Raw genomic sequence first — 18,873 nt, forward strand, 5'->3', positions numbered from 1 at the left:
TGCCATGACTCCTAAAAGCCATCTTTTTTCCAGTTGATGCATTCCTTTAACTCTCTGGTGATGTTCGGTTTATTGTTGGGAGACCACCTGATGACCTTTTTTGTAACCACAGTACTCACAGAATTTAATATAGTCTGTTATAGTGTCAGCAGCCTCATCAATGTCCAGACAATGAAAAATGTCCCATTTTGTACAGAGAAATAAACCCTTTGGAGTCTCACTACTGTCCCTGCTCTATAAGACTTCTTGCTGGGGATTAGGTGCACTGTGTCATGGTATGAATTGGACTGGGGGGCTTTGATCTGGCACAGCATGTGTTTCTTATGTTCCAGTAGCATAGGTGTAGTTTATGGGGGTGGGTGGATGTGGATGAACACATGGACCGGATTTATTCAACATCACAACACAGGACTTTAATATTTGAGTTACATAACCATTTGTTTTCCAACAAATGGTTTGGCCACCAATCCTTCGCTAAGCCCCGCCCCGCTTGGTTACTGTTGCTATGCCAGGCTGTTTAATGTTGTCTGAAGTTCGGTAGGAAAATGTCCAGTCAGCATCAGTCCGGTGATCAGAAAGGAAAAGAAAAGGGAATAAGAAAATAAAGGGTAAAAATTTTTTAAACAAATATTTAAGAAAACGTGGTGAAGCTGGGACGAGAATCGTAGAGCAGGGTAAGAAATAGCGCAGTTAGCTTGTAAGCTAACTGGCCAGCTCCAATGCTAACGTCCATTAGCCTAGCTTGAATTAAAGTCCGACACAAAACGTTATCTTTGACAGAAACAGCTGAGTTTGGTAGCTCCATCAGAAAGGAAGAGACGGAGAGGGCTGCAGCTGAGTCAGGTAACAGAGAGAGTGACACGGGAGGGTCCTTGGGGCTTGATGGCGTTATTTCCGACAAAGATATTGGCCACAAATTTAGAAGAAGTACTCCACTGCTTCAGACACAACAACACACACAAGAACCGGGACATGTTTTTTTTTTTTTTGTGTGTGTGCAGAAAGACAGACCTGTATTCAGCTGGGAGTGATGAAGAGTTGGACCGTGTTGTAAGTGATGTCCACAGAAGACATCCAAACTCTGGCTGCAAGCTAATGTGTGGTCACACAGAGGTGTGCGTGTTACAAAAACAATTACAATTAAAAACAATGAACGAGTATAGTTAGACTAGCGCATTCACAAACACACAGATGTCTCCTCCTCAACTCTTCCCAGAAGTTTCAGTCCTGTCTGCACAGATGAGAGAGTTGGGACAGTTATTGTGGAGCCAGGTGTCAGTTGTTCCGTAAAGTCGCTTGCAAATATTGTCAGTCGCGGGCTTGTTTTCTAAAGCGTGGCTTACTTTGCTGCCTGTATGAGCCCCTTCTAATTCTTTGGAGCTCTCTACAATAAAGCAACACGCGGTAGTTTGTCCTGTTCCAGGAAGGAAGGATCAGTCCACAACCCTGTTTCATTGGCTACTGAGTGCCGGCACAGAAAAGCACAAAAACAAACAAAGAAACCCTGCAGATTTCTAGTCAGTGAGGCTTACGGACATCGGTTTGACTGTCTTAAAACAAAATGAGTCAAGGCAAACAAGTGAGCTGAAATAGCCACTTACAGCCTGTCACACACCAGTCAGTGCTGTGAATGAACTGGATCTACTGATGAAGTCAAAATGCCAAAAACCAGTAACCAAGGTAATCATACACATGTGTTTGCTGGCAATTTACTGTTGTCTGTGCACATAATATACTATAATCAAGTGGCCTCTCTCATACACATTTTGGTAGGTTGAGGTCAGCAGTTGGGCTTTTTTTAATAATGTGAAGTCGAGTCGCTTGGGCACTTGTTTCCAATGAGCTGGTTGCTTGTTTCTGTCCAGAGATCTGCCAACACCCCTCCTGAGAGAGCGCTCGTTGCGTAGGGTAGTGGCTGCCTGCGGCCCCTCAGGCGGGGCCGGTGGGGGACCCCCCGGTGGTCCTTTGTGAGGCGGCAGGTTCACCTCGGGCAAGTCGTCCAGCTCCCCAGGCAGTGATGGCCCAGAGAAGCGGAGAGCTGGCACACTCACACAGCCAATAAAAGCACGAAAAACGATTTAACCCCCCCTCAAAAAAACAAACAAACAAACAAACCAAAACTAAACAAAACAAAAAAACAGACAGCCGCAGTACATGAGTTCATGTTAGCACCACATTCATCTAACAGGACAACAGGACAGTTTATAAACCTGCAGTCATCAATTTCATTCAGTCAGTCCAGATTTCCCTCACAGGAATATTCTTAGCATTCTGGTCTTCAGTAAGACCAGGTGAAATCATAGTATGTATGTGGACTGCCTATGGTGAAATCCTTATTTGATATCCACGATCATGATTTTCTTACTTTCTTACTGTAATAGTGTGTGTGAGAGAGAGAGAGAAAGGTTCAAGTTCAGCCAATAACGATATTCATTCATTCATTCATATTCTTGCAGGCTATACTGTGGTCTAAATCAGCTGAAGTATTTTGTCACTAACATCTTTGTATTTTACAATTTGATTTTAGATCACCAAGATCAGCTGTAGCAGTAGATTTCAATGTTCTAATAATATTATAAAATAATTAACGCTAAAGTTTGATCTTTGCATCTAAAAGCACAATCCCACACTTAAAGTTGGGTGACTTAAAGAACTAACCATAAGGTTCGTAAAAAGCACGTTTGGATAAGAGGCCTTCTTTATTTCTACTAAATACACTCTAAAGTGTGTGTAAAGCACTCTGCATCAGTCATTGGGTGAAAGATGGTTGTGCCTGCTGGCATTTATTACTATATAAGAGGCGGATGTGTCTATGTGGAGTGTCTGGGATTTTATTGAAGTGTGTGATGGATTCATTAACCATGCTGCACATTGAAGTGTGTGCTGGTGATTTGTGTGTTGTTGTGTTCGAGTGGCCAGATCAACAGTTTGCTGTGAATAAATTTCAGTACTAAAAATGTCTTCAAAGTTTTTTTCAGATAAGCTTTTCTTTCTCTACATAAGAATCCGTTTCCATTCTCCAACTTCGTCTCCGCACCATGCTTCTTCACACTCTCATTGCTAAACAGATTTATTCCAGATCTAGTTCTTTTTTTTTATGTAAACAAAAAATTTCCTCCGTTGTTTGGTCATGAGATACTACGTTTTTAGCATTACATTCTAAATTTCAGCAAAAAAGCCTGTTTTTTGTTTTGTTTTTTTTAAGTGACAATGCCAAGTGTAATGTGTCCTCAATGCTCAGCCCGTGTTTGTTTGTGAGGGAATGTAACAACAACTCCTTTGAGTTAAATTTACTGATAATTGCAAAAAATATGCATTGTTATTTCAAATTCCCAGGCTGGGAATGTTATTCTTTCAGAGGAAATGTTGCTTTGCGTTTCAGTAATGCAGCATCGTAATGCACAACAGTTTTTTTTTTTTTTAAGACTTTCCAGGCTGTAGTCAGACAGTGTAGTGGTGGTAGAAATTAAAGATGCGCTCTTGTGAATTTACGCATTATTATGTCTGATACATTGGTGCAAAGTAGCGTGGGGTTCATCATATTGAGATTTCAGTTGTTAATTGTTGTGTTCTCATTTAATGATTTTACATGTAAGAGAAATTGTTCATTGACATTGTGACTGTTATCTTATTTTGGTAAATTTTCTGTCAAATTCTCAAAATAAGTCAAATATTTAATCATTTAGTAACTAGATTTTTGAACAAATGTACTTTAGCAGTTGGAGGTAAAATGTACTCAAATTTACTCAAAGACCCTAGCAGCTAAAAGACAACTTAGTTATGATTCATTGAAATATATATACATCTGTTGACAGTGAAGGCAACATAAAGCTATCATGACATTTTAATACAAATGTGACTGACTCATGTAAGATGTGAAACTTTCCTAACTTTGGCAGAAGATTGTGTTGGTTTGCCGATTGAAAAGAAGAATGTTCTTGGCCTTTAAGAAGAGCTCATGTGAACGCCTTATAGGACTCGCGGTTAAACATGCTTGTGACCATTTCTGTATCAATGCAATTGAAAGTCAGACTGGAGTTTTGCAAAACTCACTGAGTTATCTTGTCCTCTCAATCCTACTCTGCTTCTGCAGAAGTATCGTCCTTACTCTCTCACAGCAGCGGATGAAGTTATCCGTTTCATAATTTAGCATAAATGAAATAAATGTGTGCCAATTAGACAGTCATCTGAATCTGAATAGAATATGACTTGGCATGACCAAGCATATAACGAAATTGCAAAAAAACTCCCTGTAGACAATACAACAAAATAAAACTCGGGGTAGGCGTTCATTGTAAACACACTGTAAACCGTAAACATTCACCCTGTCTGAGTAATTGCACAGATTGAAAATTGCAAAACACACTGTAAATAGAAACATTCATTCATAGTACAATCTGCCTAGCTGCATAACACCACTCTTGTGTACCTTATTTTTCCCCATAGGTGGATTACTTTGCTACATTGTAAGAATTTCTAACGTCTTGGATGATAAAAATCCAGTACATTGCCATTTTTGTAATCCAGCTGGAAATTATATACTTCAAGATGCGTTTTATAAAGTAAATTGGATTTTTGTGAAGAGTTTTTGGAGACAGGTTTGTGTTTTTGTTAAATGTGTTTTCATTTGACTTGTGGAGCGACAGCATCTGGTTGACCAACCAAAAGTGCCTGAAGCATCATATCCCACTTCAAATATTTCTAATTTCAATGTATCCATATTTATGTATACATTTCCTTTTTTATTTATTTATTTATTTATTTATTTTGTATTTCCCTTGTCCAAGATTGAAACACCGCAGTCATTTTTCCAGGGGTATTTACTCATACCTGGCAATACAGCTATTTCTGAATCTGAAATGAATCCTTTCCTCTCTAATTCTTGATCCCAGGTTACTACGGGAAAGGCTGCACTGACGCCTGCCATCTGAATCCATGTGAAAATGAGGCTCAGTGCCACAGGAAGCCAAGCTCTTCACATGGTTACATCTGTGACTGTGGAGACAACCACTACGGGCAGTACTGCCAACACAGGTACACACACACACACACACACACACACACACACACACACACACACACACACACACAAAACCCACTCAACATTTGAATTACATTCTAGATTGTGGGATGCCAATACAGTGTAAATATCCTCAAAACTGTCTATAGTCCAGCAGAGCTTTGTGTGTGTGTGTGCGTGTGTGTTTGTGTGTCTTAGTAGCTTTAGTTGAGCATTATTGTCCCTCATCTCCAGCGTTGCATGGAATCCAGTGTGGTGATGGGTGAAGACTTGATGCAATAACACACACACACACACACACACACACACACACACACACACACACACACACTACATTCATACTGTGTGTTAAACCATGTGAAGCAAACGTAACCCTGACCTGACCCCTGCTTCATTCTTCCCTGCCTAAGAGATTCACGCAGCTTTACATTTATCTCATGATGTGCTCAGTGCAGTGTGTGACTCAGACGTTTGTCTTTGATCAAGTTAGCACATGTGTTTTTACAAGGTCACACATCATTCGCAGCTGATGATGAAATAAATACGTCTTCAAGTCTGCTCCTCTATTGATTTTCCCTGATGTGTATCATCTCTCTCTCTCTGGCTCGGTATTTTTGACACAATTTTCTTTGCGGTTGTGAGATGACAGACACTAAATTCAGCATCATATCCAACAGTACCTGTGCTAACATACGCTAACATGCAAGCTTCGAACTAAAAGCAATCACAATAGAAAATAAGATAACATAAGTATTTGCTTATTTCCATCCCTTCTCAAACCGGAACAGACAAACTCAGCTGTTTTAAAGCATAAATTTGTGCTCTAGCCATTTTTTGGTGCTTTAAAAACTCAAGGAATTCAGCGGCACTTATCACTTAAGGTTAAAAGGATTTACTTGAAAAGACACAAAAAAACAGAAAAGGTCTAAACTTTTAATCCGATCTTCAATCAAGCAACTTGGTAAATATCCTTAAATTTGAGCTCATTTTGAACAAAGAGATTCATATTATCACAAACACTGATCATCACTGATATCTGAATACTTTTACTTAAACTTCCTGTGAGGAACAATGAAATGTTGCCCATAAGCATCTACATAGACTTTAGTAGTGAGTATTTATTTAAGTATTTAATTAAGTAAGTTTTTCACAGGGGTGGAAACTCAGTAATTTTGAAAAAAAGTCCTACATTGATCTCAAAATAACTGAATAACTATCTCAACAGCTGTCAGTAGGAGAAATCTATTGATAATTTTATTTATTAAATGTATGATTCTGCAAGGAATTTGACAAAAATACTGTTGCAAAGGTCTTTGCCGCTTCAGGTTCCTCAGCACAACACAACAGCACACAACTACTTCCAATAACCAGCTCTGTATACCTTTTAACAGCCACACAGGTACTTGTCAGGAATGGTACTGGCGGATGTGAACCCAAAAGCACGACTCAGACAAATACCAGTAGCAAGAAAGCATACTGGGGAAAAAACACAGGCAGGGTCAAAAAACAAAAGTCAAAAACAGGAGACGCAGAATCTGGAAGGTTGGAGAGTTTGGCATAACAAAGACAAGCAAACAAGACAATTTGGCAGGAGAGCGTGTGAAAATGGACTAGGACTGCACACAGAAGGACCAATGGGCCATTCTGGGTACCTCAGAGTTCTCAGCCTTCTCTTAGATCCAGCTGGCTGCTTGCACTTAGATGGAGCAGGTGATTAATTGCTGTCTCCCAACTGTGGAAGTCAGCTCACCTGCTCCGTACCTTTCTCTCCAGCAGCTGTGCACCAACCACGCCCAATTTCACTGATGTTTTATTACATACATGTACATTTTCATATGCATGCCTCACAATTGTTGCTTTCTTTGACTCACATTTACTAAAATACACGCTGATATTTCTACAATCTGCTGGAACTTCCTCCTCACCTCACTCTGTCAGGGTGTTTTCCTTCCCTCTTCCCACATCAAATTTTCTTTTCAGTTAGATCCCATACTTTATTCCCTCCATCTCTTTTTTTTTCTCACCTTCATCTCACTGTCCTGCTTTCATCTCTTTCATGACAACTCATTAGATAGTTAGTCATTCAAATTGGAAAGATAGGTCCTTTGAAGAACAAACGTTTTTCACATATTGTGTTGTTCACTGACTCCATATTGCTCTGCATGTGTTACTGATTCTATGTGTTTTTATATTTATGTGAAGGATTGATCATCAGTGTCCCAGGGGTTGGTGGGGGTCTCCAACCTGTGGACCATGTCACTGTGACACAAACAAAGGCTTTGATCCTGACTGTAACAAGACCAGTGGACACTGCCACTGTAAGGTGAGCCAAAAAACACACTAGCACACACAGCAGAGCTTTGACAAAGCTCAGCTGTGGTCGGAGTGCCACATTCCTTTGAAAATATGATTACATACATTTGGCTTTGATGGTCAATGGAGGTGGAGAAGTTGGTGTTTCAAGGAAGAATGATGGAAACATGAACATTGGATTATTACCATGACAGTGGGAGCAACATTAGAGGCGAAGTTATCTGTGATAACTGATGTAGCTATTCCAAACTTATGTGAAAGCCTGGCGTGGTGAATTTTACAGCATTACATTTAACATCAGCACTGTAAGGCTTGGAAGGGCTTTGTGGTTTTACTCTACGAATCATGCTGGTTTCACTTTACTCGAATGCACAATAATCATCTCACTTTGATGGTCTGACAGGCTAATCCAGATACACGAACAGCAGCAGCCATGATATGACAATCATCCTTTCATATTGACATTTCTGCCTTGTGTGAATGTGTGAGTGTGCATACATATAGTTGCCACATTTAATCCTGTTTGATCCCATCTTTAGCCGGATCTTTTGACCTTAATCTTTAATCTCTGATGCTGACCTGAGATCTAAACTGGACACATACAGAGACACACTCACATGTACACGTTGCTGTGGAGAAACCAGGCACATGCACATGGTTAAGATACACAACTGATGGATGTCAAACTTTAACTTTTTCCACACCCATCCTCGGTCTGGGTCCTCGGTCTGGGTTTGTGGATTTACATCCAGATTAGACATGGAGGCAAAGATTTAGGAGGAAAAATTAAAACTGTTCTTAATCCTCATAAATATGAATATTGACTTGAAGTTTTTGTTGTGATCACAATATAAAAGCATTGTTATGTGGGCTAAATTGCCCTCATTCAGTATATATCATATAATTCAAGGTTGACACTGATGCATCACATTTTACATCTTCAGATAGCTTTTTCTGCAGTAAAATGGCAGGTATTAGTTGGCATGTCTTCAGTTTCATCTGTTCCATTTGTATTCGCATTCAAGTTTAGCCACCTAAATAATTAACTGCCCTTCTTCATCTCTGTCTCTTTTACACATTATGCATCGATTGTAGGTCTTGTTTGTATCTCTTTTATATGAGTATCCCCTTTTGTGTGATGATGCAATAACTGACACTATTGGCACTGTGGCATTTTACATTTGTCTGACAAAGTTTGAGCTGCGTTCCTACTTATGGCTTCCCTCTTTGTGTGTTCTCAGGAGTTTCACTATCGTCCTCGTGGCTCTGACACCTGCCTACCCTGTGACTGCTACCCAGTCGGCTCATTCTCGCGGACATGCGACCCAGAAACTGGCCAGTGTCAGTGCAGACCTGGTGTGATTGGTCGCCAGTGCAACACATGCGACAACCCATTTGCAGAGGTCACAAATTCAGGCTGTGAAGGTGAGTTTGGATCAAGGGTTTTCTTTTTGTCTATGCTTGATTGGAGGGGAGGACTGTGAAATTTTTTTTTTGTTGTTTTGTCGGTTTGAATGTTTCTTTTGTTTCAGTCATGTCTTAACTATGTATCTCACAGTGGAAAATGACCCTGGTTTCCAAAAAGGGGGTCTACTTCTCCATATGTCAAAAGAACGAACATTTCCATACTTTTAGTCACTTCTGTTAGATCTACTTAAGAAAGACAAGTTTAAAGGATGTTATAATGCTCTCTCTGCTTCTCTCCCTGCAGTTATTTATGATGGCTGTCCAAAAACCATCACTCAGGGCATCTGGTGGCCTCGGACCAAGTTCAACCTGCCTGCTGCAGTTCCTTGCCCTAAAGGCTCTGTCGGTCTGCACAACTTCATTCGTACTAACATGACACTCAGCAGACACAGACACAGAACTGCTCATGTGCAACGTAATGCCAGTTTTTAGCTTTATGTCCTCATGAAAAGACACTGGTGTCTTGTTTTTTCCTCCTTGCAGGTGCAGCCATCAGACACTGTGACGTAGAGAGAGGATGGCTGGAGCCAGACCTTTACAACTGCACCTCCCCACCATTTGTGGAGCTTAATGCTGCTGTATGTAGACTAATACCATGAACAATATATTTTTCCCTTCCTGCAAATTCTGTGCATTACATGTCCTGCTTAATTATACTCGATTCTACTGATAATGCACTTATGTTTTTTTGCTTGTTTGTTTTGTTTGGTTCTGTCTTCTTGGTTTCCGTATATTTAGCTTGATTCCCTGGAGCGCAATGAGACAGAGCTGAACACCATCATGGAGAAAAAGCTTGCCCACCAGCTACGCGACGTTACTGAGGCAACGTCCCGACTCTATGGCAATGACTTGCAGATTGCTGAACGATTGCTTTCCCGCCTCTTGACATTTGAGACCCAACAGAGTGGTTTCGGTCTTACCGCTACTCAGGATGCACACTTTAATGAGGTAAAAAGAAGAACACCATTTACCCTTTCACTCCTCTTTTCCCTTTTCCCTTTTTCTTTTCTTTTTTTTTTTTTTTTTACCAATTAAATACCAACATTTCAGTAGAAAGGTGAGAGCGGTGAGGGTTGGGGGCAATCATATAGCTGAAGCTAAGGCCTTTGTAGTCTCTTACAGTGCACACGCTGGAACAAATATTTGGTATTAAGGAGAGCTTTTTATTTGTTCTTTTTCGTTGCCATGGTTGGCTACTTCATTAAACTCTAATATAGAGATGAATACATTTTTTTGTTTAATTTTGAAAAGCAAGGGGTAAAAAAATGACACAATTTATTGACAAAAACTCTGATGGTGATGGTGAAGAATAATGAAAAGCACTAATATTGGTGAGAGGTAACAGTTCAAAATACAGAAAATATGTGTTTTACAAAATCAGGCCGATTAAAATTTATGGAACAGAAAATTACAGAGAACTTTTCAATCACAATAAATGTGTCAGTTTTTGAAATTTGAATATTTAAGGAACATCTTTATATTCTATGTTAAAGATTAATGGTAGATAAGTTATTTAATGTTCAAAACACAAACGCCACCTTTTCATTAATGCATCGTAGCATCTATAAATCTGCACAGAATCTTCCAGCAAACATATAATAGTTTGTGTCATTTAAGATATGATTAATACGCTATACCATTATTGGGAATGGGTCCAGTGACCAGACAGCACAAGATGTCTTTTTTCTGAAATGTGAGGTAATGTTGCTATGGCGATAGAGGGCCAGTAACTTATAAACGACATTGCAGTGTGCCATCTGCAAATATTAATTGACAGCCTTATTTTACGAGATATAACGGCTTCAGCTGTGAATGAAAAGCTGACATGGGATCCTTTTAGTACGGTGGTGGTTTGAACGTTCACCCTCTAGCAAGCATCTCCAAATTGTTTTGGTGAAGTATTCATCTCATACAACACATTTGGCTGACTGGACATGGATTGTCCAATTATATCAACAAAGAGGTTTAAGGTTCTCTGACCTTTTCAAACCTTTTAGTCTCACAATGAACTGAATATATATATATATATATATATATATTATTAGTACCAGCAGTAGTTACAGTAGGTTTGTCTCTGCCACCTGATGACAGCTGAAGAAGTAGTAGCTACACTCTGTATTGTTGAAACAGATTCAGCATTTGTTCATGTCTTTGTTATACATCTAGTACTAGCAGTAGTTGCTATAGCAACTGGGTGACTGTTTTGGTCCCCTCTGACAGATAGGTGTGTGACACACAAACATGTTTGTCGAAAAAACAATCATTGAACTAAAGAACTGAATACAATATATTAAATGTCATTATAACCAACATTATTTATTACTAGGCATTAACTCTTGTATTTGGTAGTGACAGGGCAGAAGAGTGCAGATTTTACTCAAAAAAAAAATAGAATAATTAAACATTTATGTGATTCAATACACACTTCTTGCAAATGCTAAATTCCAAGACATCACACTGTTGCTGCAGACTGAATTAATAAAAGCACCTGTGACGGTCTGGCTCATTAAATAAAACCCATTTCATTACCAATCTAAAATAGGCATCAAAATTTGGTCACTATGCTCAAGGCATCACAGTTGGAGTAAAGTGTGTTGCTTCAAGTGATCAGTTGTCATAGCAACACAGCAGCAGCATCCTATAATAATTGAAATGGAAACCTTCAGTTGCCTGATATTTTCACTCAAATTCTGAGCGTGCATACGCCATGACAATCAAGCTTTAGCCTTTCTTGGGATGTGTCACAGCAGCAGAAAGCAGCCATATGTTTCCTCAGAAGTGCAGTAATGTTTTTATTGGCATTTTGCACTCTACTCAATAAAATCATCAACTCAACAAGCTCAAGCTCTAAATCAACTGTGCTGCCTACATTTCATCATCTCAAGTAATTGCAGAAGCTCTGGTTTGCTCTGGCAGCTGAGAAATTGAGCTGCAGTCATTTTTTTCTCAGTAAAAAAATAGATCATACTAATATATTCTCTGATAGCACTTGACACCTCAGGGTTAAGAGCAGATGTTACATCAGATGAACAGAAATGTAGAACACGGTTACTTTAGTGGCCCAGTGGTGGTAACAGAGCCTTGAGGCTTCAGGAGAAATGAGCTAAGACAGGGGCGAAAGTTCTGACATCAAGAATCTAGAGAAAAGCGGAGGAAGTTGAAAACCTTTCGTATTCCAGCTTTGGCCAAACCCATCAGGATAATATTGTATCTCCAGACATAACATGGCTCACTGTATACAAAAGGATGAGAATAGAGAGCAATAGAGACCATTTCAAAAATCTAACGGGACATGTTGCGGTGACACATAATGTGTTTGTCGAACTAATCGGGCAAAAATGATGCTGCAGCCTGTCATCCATTTAGCCTCTGCACGCTGCGCGCCTGCTTCTCTTTCTTGTGATGCTGTCAACTTCTATTTCACCAGGATGCTGGCTCATTTTCAACCTCAGTAATACATTTGTGTGTCTAGTTTTCTCAAACAAGATCATATGATTAGACTATGAATAGAAGCATTTTAACATTTTAACAACAAGACTAAGTGTGTGTTTGTTCAGAGATTTCTATTCATAGCAGTGTCATTTTATCTTTGTTAGGCTAAGGTGTTTTGTTATATACCCAACACATCTATCATACCCAACACATAATCAACACATCTCCAATTAGTCCTATCACACCATCTTCCATAAACATGACTCAAAAACCGGGTAATGCTGACTAGTTAAATTACAATGGACACCAAAAATTATAGGAATGCTAAAGTGTGTTAAGGCACCATCTATTTTTTCCAGCACAGTATCCTGGCAGTATCCTGCCCTTCCTCACTGTCATTGTCTATCCTTCCACCTCCTTGTCTTTTTCTTCCTTCTCTGAGCTAAGCATAAGCTTCTGTTTGACTTCTCTCTCTCATCCATTTTTCTCCTTGTCACTGACTTATCCACAATCTGTCTCCTCTCCCTGTGCTATTCCCTACATTCTCCCTCTCCTCCACTAACTATATGTGATTTACCTTGTTTGTCTGTGCTTTTTCATGCCTTTTTTTGTCTCCCAAGGGCATTATGTGAGACCGCAGTGCTTTATGGGGTCTGGTGCAGTCTGACTGCAACGAATGATATTGAACACTTCCTTTTTCACTCTCTTAATCTTTGAGTCTTTGTTTGTTCAGAACCTTTTTCAAGGTTGTGTAATCTTGACTTTCTATCTTGCATTTCCATCCACAATCCCAAATATACCATGACAATGATGGAAATGGGCTTATATTAATGGCCATATGTCTTTCTCATTATTTTCATTATACCAATCTGAAATTTTATGTTATTGTGGTTCTCGTTACAGGAACTAAAGTGAAACCTTTACAATAAGGTCCACTTTTTTTTCTCACCCACAATCAGGCAACTCAGGCAGGAACTTCCTCTATTAGGACTCCTAGTCTGTGCTCAGGATATGTTACAACAGTACAGAGTATTATCACATGTTTTGTAATGAGTGCCAACCTATATCAAGTTCATTCTTCCATTTCCTCACTTCTTTAATGCCCTGACATTGTTAGATTTTTTTGTTTTTAGTTTTTAGACCTGATACTTGATTAAGTCAGACCCTGGCTCAACAGTAACGCAATCACATCTCACATCTCATCTTTCCGTCCTCCCTCGTCTGTATTGGTCACACATTTTGTACATTCAGGCATCTTTGCAAAACAAAAAACAGACCCACCTCCATCAGACAGGACTTCAAAAGAAACGGGGTGTTAATTCAAGCAGAACACTAACAATTAACAATGTGAAAATCTGATCACGATTATATTCATTGTTAATTATATTATTATATAGATGCATTAATGTTATATATTTTATTCCTTATGTGTAATGCTGCTGTTACACTGCAATTTCCCAGTCTGGGATAACTAAAGTATCTATCTATCTATTATATATAAAATGTTACTTATACAGCACTGTTTACATTCAACTTATAAATCGGACATTGACCTAGAAGCCGACCACATTGCACATCAGTCCATCAGAACTGTAAAGGGGCATTTATAACAGCCATCAAGAGCTTTAAATCTATATTAAAAGTTGTGTAAAAAGTTTTCAATGCAAATCCCTTCATTTTTGTCAATATTTATTCTTTTTTTCTAATTTCTTTTCTTTTTACATTGAGTAACCCAACAGAAGGTCTTGATAAGCACAACATTAATACTTCCTGCTGCTCTTTCTGCTTCTTCCAGAACATTTTGCGAGGCTGCAGCGTGTTGTTGGGTCCCAGTACCTCTGGGCTTTGGCGGGCTCTGGCTCACAGTCAGAACCACATCCCAGGTGGCGGTCCAGCCGAGTTGACAGATCTCTTGCAGCAATACGCCCAGACTCTGGCCCAGAACATGAAGCTCACCTACCTCAACCCTGTGGCATTGGTTGCTCCCAACATAGGTGTGTTCAGACATTGTGATAAGATACAGAAGATTATTACTAATAAATATGATTAAAGGAAATAAGACAAAAAGTAATTGAATTATAATCTTTACAGACAGTTTTCTTTCATAACAATATAAATCACTGCTGTGAAATCAGCTAGAATGATTCTGTGTAAAGCAGAAGATGAGCAGTGCCATTGCAAATAATTACAGTTAAGCCAGAGTTCTGGCAGCCTCAGAGAGATGAATTTCACACTCCCACACACACACACACACACACACACACACACACACACACACACACACACACACACACAGCAGCTGATGCTTCCAGCACGTACACAAAAACCCTGAAGCACTGTAGCTGGACCAACATACATCATTTAGCTGTCCAGATGCCAAACACACAAACATGCCCGTGGAGTAACACACACACACACACACACACACACACACACACACACTATGCACTCTAAAAGGCTGCAGTATGGCAGTATAATATTGCTGAACATTGAGGCTGCACAGCTAATAAAAAATGTGTGTCACTCTCTCAGACAGACACACCTGCAGGTCTCACCATGTGCCTTGAGTCATTAAGTTTCTGGATTTAAATATTCACACTCTTTCCACTTTTTCTTGTCATTTTAGAAATGTTGAAAAACTATTAAATTAGCTATACCATGTACAACAAGAAGAAACGTTGGAATAGCAACTGCAGCAGCTCTGGCAGGGATAAAGCCAGAAAATGAATTTGACGCTCAGTTAATGCTCTTAGTTACACACACAGAGATTGATTTCTTCTACAATAACATAAATCTGCATCTCACCAGAGTTACCAGATATTGAATCTTGTGTTGCCACCCTCTTCCAGTGTAGTTTGGTAACACAGCTAATCCTAGACTTGAAAAAAAAAAAAAAAACTATTAAGTAAGTAAACTTGCATTCCTTTTGAAATTCATCGGAAATGCTTTTCAGTAACCTTAATCTGACAGGCTGGTGCAGTTTTCCAGACAGAGAGCATGGACTCAGCAGCAACAGTGAGAGAAAAAGGAATAAGACTGACACAGCCAATGCTAAATTTCACACTCCTACACACAGACACAGAGTTAATGGTTTCAGCCAAATGGGATGAATAATATGGGAAGAGAAATGGACGGACTTGACACAAACAAATCTGTTATCTTCCAATATATGAGCTAATTTTAAGTGTTTTCTTTTATTGTTGTTGTTGTTGTTGTTCATTAAAATGCAATTTCTTCAATTTAATTTCCCAAATAAAGCCTCTGCTTTATTTGGAACTCATCTCTCTCTCTCTCTCTCTCTCTCACACACACACACACACACACACACACACACACACAAACACAGTTCCTCTTCTCTTTCTGTATTCAGTCGCCTTCCACTTTAGTTTGCTGGATCAATTGTTTACTTATTATTGAACTCACCACACTAACTATGTACTTTCCTTTCACAACATTGATTTGTTTGTAATCTCAGCCTCTTTTGTCCAGTGTATGTTTGTCTGTATTGGGCTGTCACATTTCCAATTTCCCATTTCCACACACAACCAGGCCATTTAAGGCACAAGTGTGTTCGCTTGCTGGTGAATTGTCAGACCTGTTGATGGATGGACTATGGTTTAAGTTAATTGAAAAGGTTTGAGACATACTCTTAAAGCAGTCAGGTAGGCACAATAAATAATTTCTATGTTGATTTTAAGACATTAGGATTACTAAACGAAGAGGACGATTAGTTCATTTTAGTCTGTTGTGGCCCCGAGGCAGCAGTTTTTGTGCAGAGTCTGACATGGCAAGAAATACGCTTTAATACTCATTTTCATATTCATACATTTAATACTAATATTAAACAGTGAGGGAATGATGCCCCTCCAGTGGAAAGGGAGCTAAACCAATCCTCAGGATGTCAGATGGTGATATGTAAAATTCATTTTCAACTTACTCATTGTGCATTTTCAGAAAAGAACCAAATAGTGCTCAGCTACATTAGCTCATCATTTGGAAGAGTCTACGCTTTATTCAAGAAATATTTTCAGTATCTTCAGCGGGTATTTAGTTGAATCTGTGTTTAAGTAAAAGTCCCTGCTGAAGACACTGCACCAAATCACACTCATCAGAGTGTTTGTCCAATGGCAAAATAACTTTTACTTTGAAACTGCATAAGCACACCTTATAATGGAGCAACATTAATTCAGGCAAACTTTGGACAGCTTTGAAATCAACAGAGCCAAATCCTCTCCAGGAGATAGATTATGCTCCATATTTTTAATAACTACTGGTCCCATAAGGTTTCGACAGGTTTCACAGTAATAGACTCCATAATAATACTCTTATCTCAGTTAAAAAAATATTCTCCAGTACAATAATTGAATTCATTCATTGTTCAAATAATATTTGAGACATTTTGTCTGGCCAAAAGGAGCTGGACTCAGACAGGTGGGAGGCCAACAGCAACTAAATTTGGGAAGTTTTTCTGCCTGAGGTGTGAGATATCATCCTCATAAGTTTCTTTTTATCGCTGTGTTTTCTTTAGTTATGAACCTGGACCGTGTTGAGAACCACACTCATGTGCGCCGACGTTTCCCACGTTACCACACCACCCTGTTTCGTGGTCAGGCTTTGTGGGATCCCTACACCCATGTGATACTTCCTCCCGCTGCCCTTGTGCCCCAACGACAGCAACAACACAACTGGAAGGAAAAGGAGCGTACTGATAAAGAGTGTAAGAGATGCAGAAATAGAAATAAAGGTTTGAGACTGTGAGTGTCTGTAATTAAGAAAATGTACTGACACCAACTCCTCCATTTCAGCCTCAACTTCCCACAACACTGCTCCAGCCCCAGTTAGTATCTCAGTCAATCAGACTGGAGAATACACTGCAGCCAGACGCACTCTCTCCCTCCCTGAGCCGCCCATCACCATCGTCATATTATTGATCTATCGAAGTCTGGGTGCAGCCCTCCCCCCCAAGTACCACACAGATCGTCGAGGAGTGAGGTGGGAATCAGTCACACACAGTACAATACAAATTTGATTATAGCTGCTCTTATATCCTTAGATGAAAGGAGTCACTGTGGAAATAGAAATCTTGGTTACTCCTTGTGTATGTGTAGTAGCAAAGCAAGTAAAAGAATCATTTTTATATATAGTGACGATAAAATCTGCAGTGAGTTGTTGGAATCATTTTGTTTTTGTGTTAACTGATAATAAAATGTAATCTGGTCTTCATCCTCCTCAGAACAATAGAGAAACATGGTGAAAATAATCATTTCAATCTTTTGTGTTTTTATTGGGCACACTTTGGAAGGCTCACTTCAACTCATTTCACTGCATGTGAGCGTCTCATGAATAAGGTCAAGGCCCTGAATTGATTGCTCTAAAAAGTGGACTTTCCTAGTTTTTGATTCATTCTGTTGGAGATTTACTTTGATGTTGAGGGTCATGATATTGTCTCATATAATGTGTAGTGAAGTGATTAGGACCTTGTTGGCAGACCTTAGGGACAGGGGCATTGCTGGACGAGCTCCAGTGATGCCATTAAGCCTCAAGTTGTAACTCTGAGGTTGTTGGCTTACTGAAAATCCTGCGTTATGCTTTTGAAGTCATTTCACGTTGTTGATACAGCAGCCATTGAAAAAAATCTTTCACATTCAAGTTTTATAGAAAATCTGAAGGTAAACTCAATACCTAAACTTTTTTTAGATTACACTCTCCTTTCAGCTTTAAGCAAATAAAAAATAATAATAATTGTCTTCTGCAAGTCATTTTTTATGAGGCATGGTTCACATCAGTAGGTACTTCTTGTTAACAGCACACACAAAGTGCTCTTTACAAATTCCAGTAGTTCTGTCCCAAGCCTCCAGTTTTTTTCCTCTCGCTTTCCCTAAAATTATCTTTGCCTTTTTCTTCCATTTGCTATTCCTTTCTTTGTGTCACAATCACAAAGCAACAAACTGACTACTTTTCAGTAGTTATTCAACAAACAGTCATTTGTTTCTCCTTTTTTTTTTTTTTTTGCTCCTATCTGCTCACGCTGTCCTGTCCTTTGCCTTTTTTTTGTCAGTCTCTGCTTCCTGTCTGGTCAAGTAGCTGCACAGTAACTGTGTTCCTTCTCTGCTCTAGGCTTCCCAGGCATCCGGTAATGAACTCCCCAGTGGTTTCAATCTCAGTCTACAACAATCAGACATTTGTGGGTGGACACTTGGATCAGCCCATTCTGCTTGAGTTCAAGCTGCTGGAGACAGCCAATCGAAGCAAGCCTCTGTGTGTGCAGTGGAACCACAGCAGTCCGTGAGTGCAGATAAACACGTGCACATGTTCAAATCCAGCACTGTTATACCCACATGCATAGAAACTGAATGTGAGGACAGATTATTGTATGTCACTTTCCGGAAGTGTTTTTGTTGTTGAATGTTCATTTCTGAATTTTGTTATGTATGCATTTTCACAGACCTGAATGGAAAAAAAAATGCCATCACAATGGAACTGATGAAAGCATCTGTCTATTTATGATACGTCAATTTGTTGACTGCACTAATAAAAATGATGAGTTGGGGTTCTTTCTTGTTTACCTTTAAAGATATTCAGTTTATAATTTAGGGCTCCTGACTTATAGCAGTCAGGCTTAATTTATACTTCTTTCTACA

At 39.3% G+C, this 18,873-nt stretch overlaps 1 protein-coding gene across 1 annotated transcript in view; it reads left to right on the forward strand.

Moving 5' to 3' along the window:
* Positions 1–18,873, forward strand: part of celsr3 (cadherin, EGF LAG seven-pass G-type receptor 3) — a 94,029-nt gene that overhangs the window by 57,854 nt on the left and 17,302 nt on the right. Inside the window, exons 15-24 of the mRNA XM_029507497.1 lie at positions 4,893–5,034; positions 7,223–7,343; positions 8,575–8,758; positions 9,045–9,146; positions 9,284–9,378; positions 9,539–9,748; positions 14,028–14,226; positions 16,761–16,949; positions 17,038–17,224; positions 18,350–18,517. Of these exons, the coding sequence (XP_029363357.1) occupies positions 4,893–5,034; positions 7,223–7,343; positions 8,575–8,758; positions 9,045–9,146; positions 9,284–9,378; positions 9,539–9,748; positions 14,028–14,226; positions 16,761–16,949; positions 17,038–17,224; positions 18,350–18,517 (1,597 nt within the window). The remainder of the gene's footprint in view (positions 1–4,892; positions 5,035–7,222; positions 7,344–8,574; positions 8,759–9,044; positions 9,147–9,283; positions 9,379–9,538; positions 9,749–14,027; positions 14,227–16,760; positions 16,950–17,037; positions 17,225–18,349; positions 18,518–18,873) is intronic.

The sequence above is a fragment of the Echeneis naucrates genome, chromosome 7, assembly GCF_900963305.1.
Source record: "Echeneis naucrates chromosome 7, fEcheNa1.1, whole genome shotgun sequence".
Lineage (NCBI taxonomy): Eukaryota > Metazoa > Chordata > Actinopteri > Carangiformes > Echeneidae > Echeneis > Echeneis naucrates.